The sequence below is a fragment of the Mastomys coucha genome, chromosome X, assembly GCF_008632895.1.
Source record: "Mastomys coucha isolate ucsf_1 chromosome X, UCSF_Mcou_1, whole genome shotgun sequence".
Taxonomy (NCBI): Eukaryota; Metazoa; Chordata; class Mammalia; order Rodentia; family Muridae; genus Mastomys; species Mastomys coucha.
The window spans coordinates 7,714,814-7,718,495 of NC_045030.1; the positions used below are offsets into that span (position 1 = coordinate 7,714,814).

Consider the following 3,682-nt stretch of genomic DNA (forward strand, 5'->3'; position numbering starts at 1 on the left):
AGGATCGTGTCCCTGCTGCCCTGTGGCTCCCCTGGGAGTCGTGGGGCTTGTGGCTCCCGGCTGGCTGCACAGGTCTCAGAAACTCACCCGAGAGAAAATCAGCAACCATCTTTTTGATCTCTTGGATTATACACACCAGTTGTGATAATCTGTATTATATATTATAGGCAATAATATAATAACAATATAAGTTGCTTAGAGCTGGAGTTATAAGCAGGTGTGAGCCACTCTCTTATAATTCTGAGCTGTTTACAAAGAATTCTCAAAACAAATGACATTCTTTGGCAAGAAGTTCATAAAGGAAGGCATCAATTCTATTTACTTCTGCAAACATGTATTGAACCATACTGTGCGCTTGAAAAAAATGCTGGCTGTTCAACAGGAGAAACATGAGCCATATGATTGAGAGTGTACTTTTCTTAATTAGAAAGAAGAGAGGAGAATGAAGGGCTGCTGGTAAGGAAATGTGATATTTCAACTTGACCTGGTTGGAAGGGTTGATGAGAACAGGTTAGTCCTCTGTTCTACAGAGGACTAGAGTTAAGGTGGTTTTGGCTCTGCCTCCTGAGCAGGGTATATCTCAATCAACAAGAGAAGTTATTCACAGCCAGTCCAACAGTACAAGTTCCAGGAATCTTGCTGGTAGCTTGATATCTATCTTACAGTATTTAGGAAGAAGGATAAGCCATATCAAGCTTCCTCAACAGCAGAATAGTGAAGTAGCCCATTTTCAGTTGAACACTCAAAGGCAAGTCTGAAAGTGCCAAATTCCCTTTGGAGCAGCTGAGAAACCATGGAGCATCCCCAACAGATTAACTGCTGGAAGCTGAGCAAGCCCTCAGAGGCAGCAGCAAGCATCTCGAGCACACTCCTGTGTTGTCTATGCCTTCAACTTGTACAGGGACTTAGAGAGCCAGGGTACTGTGTATGTGATGGGAAGGACCAAATGACAGGATCTGGAGAGGGCTGCTAGAAATTGGTCAATTTATACCTGGGCACACTCTTTCTTTACAAACTGTGAAACTGAACACTGCCTGAAATCACTTGGTTGGAAAATGAAAATGGTCCAGCTGTCAGTGCTCTCCTCCCCTTCTCTCCCCTCCCCTCCCCTCATCTCCAGGGTCTTATGTATCCTTGGCCAGCCTTGAACTCACTATGTAGCTGAAGATGACTTTCAGATCCTTCTGCCTTCCTTCCTGAGTACTGGGATCACAGGCATGTACCACACTTGGTTTATGCAGGGCTGCAGATGGAACCCAGGGATTCCTGTGTGTTAACTAAGTACTCTACCATCCAAGCTACATCCTCAGCCTCAGACTAGGCTTGGGACCATTGCCTTGCTCAAGGAAGCAGGCCATGCTATCCTGTTTGCTGTCAGTGGCAGCCATACTGGAAGAGGGGGTATTTTTGATGACTTTATTTGATCATTCACTTGAATTTTCAGAATGAAATTTGTAAGCATTTTTCTTTCCCAGTATGATGTAGAACAGTTTCTAGAGAGTGAGGGCTGGTGAATGGAACTTAACTTGATAGTATCCATAATCATTACTTTCAAAATGTAGGAGGTTAGTGACAGTATATTCAATATATGCTGGCCTTGAAACATGAGAGGCCATATAGTGCTGGTGAGGTATCTCAGCAGGTAAGTGCATCTGTGACCTGAGTTTGATCTGAGTTTGACCCTGTGGGCCTCATATGATAGAAGAAAACGGATTCCTGTAAGTTGTCTTCTGACCTCTGCATGTACACAACCATACACAGGCATAAAAAAAAGTAAAATAAGATGGCAGGTGGTGGGGGATGGGGCAGATAGGGATCCTCATGAGGACAAGGAATAAAAGGTTCTCATGCCCTTAATTCATAACTTGATAACTTGCCAAGAGTCCCTTTGCCCTTATAAACAATGTATGGCATGTGCTTGTCCCTTATCACAAGATAACAAGAAATCCTACAGGGTGACTCATCAGCCATTGATCTTAGTGACTACCAAAAAAAAAAAAATCACCACTCAAACCACCCAGAGTAAAATGTCTGCTTTTTGCTGTGTCTCCATCAACTTGGATCTCCCACAATAATATTCTCCCTCTTTTCCTTCCAACGGAATCTGTATAATCCTTCCAACATCATTCTGTATGTTTCAGTTTTTATTTCTGTCATCACTGGGATTGCAGGTTATCTTTAATATTTAAATTTTAAGTGACTGTTAAAAAGACTAAGAAAGGCTGGGGCAGTGGTGGCGCACGCCTTTAATCCCAGCACTTGAGAGGCAGAGGCAGGCGGATTTCTGAGTTTGAGGCCAGCCTGGTCTACAGAGTGAGTTCCAGGACAGCCAAGGCTACACAGAGAAACCCTGTCTCGAAAAAACAAAACAACAAAACAAAACAAAACAAAACAACAACAACAAAAAAGACTAAGAAAGGCAATAATAGGCTTTTCCAACTCCCCACGCCCTATCCTTCTCTAATTCTTCTTTTTTCATGGGGCTTAACTGACTCACTGTGGGTCAAAAAATGAATTCTTATGGTGGGCCAGTGACTTGAATTGAAATATATCACAAGCTCTATTCATAAATACATTTCCCAAGTAGCCACATTTGACATTAATATGTATCATCTAAAACTACCATTTCAATATGTAACCCATGTAAAATCATTGATGAACTATTTAACTTTTAGGCATCCTCTGTATACTTGTAGTACTCAACTTGGCTGGACACATTTCTAATGGTCTGGGGCACATGTGGCTATTGGCTACTGTACTGGGGAGCTCAGGCCTTAATGTGGGGTATAGTGACACCCTCAGAGAGTCCCCTACCCACACAATCAACAAACCTAGCTGTTGGTATCAGGATCAGCTCCAAATCCAGTGAGATCACACCTAGGCGATAGTGACCCGCACATTTGTAGCCATGGCAACTGCCATACACTCCCAGAATCCACTTGGCTCACCTCTCACTTTTACCTGCAGCGGCTATAACACAATCCAAATAAAAGGCCCCTCTGACCTCTCTCCCCCTCCCTCCTGCCTTCGCTGTCACCTTTGTCCTCTTCCCCTACAATAAGCCTTTGCTACGTGGAACTGCTTTGACCTGGTGTGGTCTGTCTGGACGTGAACTGCGCTTCTAATACAACACTAGTCATTCTAAAAGCATACAGTGTTCTCTGTATCATATGGAAGCTTAGAGCAAAGTGGGATGTAGCAAGGGTTTGGTGATTAAGGTCATTAGAAAGAAAGCACTGCGGGTGGGGAAACCTGTGTTGGAAAGGGGCCATTTGATGGTGGCAGGCCTCCGTGGAGGGACTACAACCTGTTACTGGGTGACCTTTGACTACTGATTGTTCTTTGTCTTTTCTTCTGGCCCCTTTCTTCCCTAGCGGTGGTTTTCAGCCTGCCCTGCACCCGGGCCACCGAGGCCTGTCTGCGGGCCTGCCCTGCGGCCTGCACCTGCAGCAACGTGGAGCGTGGCTGCTCAGTGCGCTGTGACCGTGCGGGGCTCCAGCGGGTGCCCACTGAGTTTCCGTGCGAGGCGGCCTCCATCGATCTGGACCGGAATGGCCTGCGCATCCTGGGCGAGCGGGCCTTTGGCACGCTGCCGTCGTTGCGCCGCCTGTCGCTGCGCCACAACAACCTGTCCTTCATCACGCCCGGCGCCTTCAAGGGTCTGCCACGGTTGGCCGAGCTG

General features: G+C 45.8%; 1 protein-coding gene across 1 annotated transcript in view; it reads left to right on the top strand.

Moving 5' to 3' along the window:
• Nucleotides 1-3,682, top strand: part of Nyx (nyctalopin) — a 32,527-nt gene that overhangs the window by 25,287 nt on the left and 3,558 nt on the right. Inside the window, exon 3 of the mRNA XM_031372083.1 lies at nucleotides 3,375-3,678. Coding sequence (XP_031227943.1) covers nucleotides 3,375-3,678 — 304 coding nt within the window. The remainder of the gene's footprint in view (nucleotides 1-3,374; nucleotides 3,679-3,682) is intronic.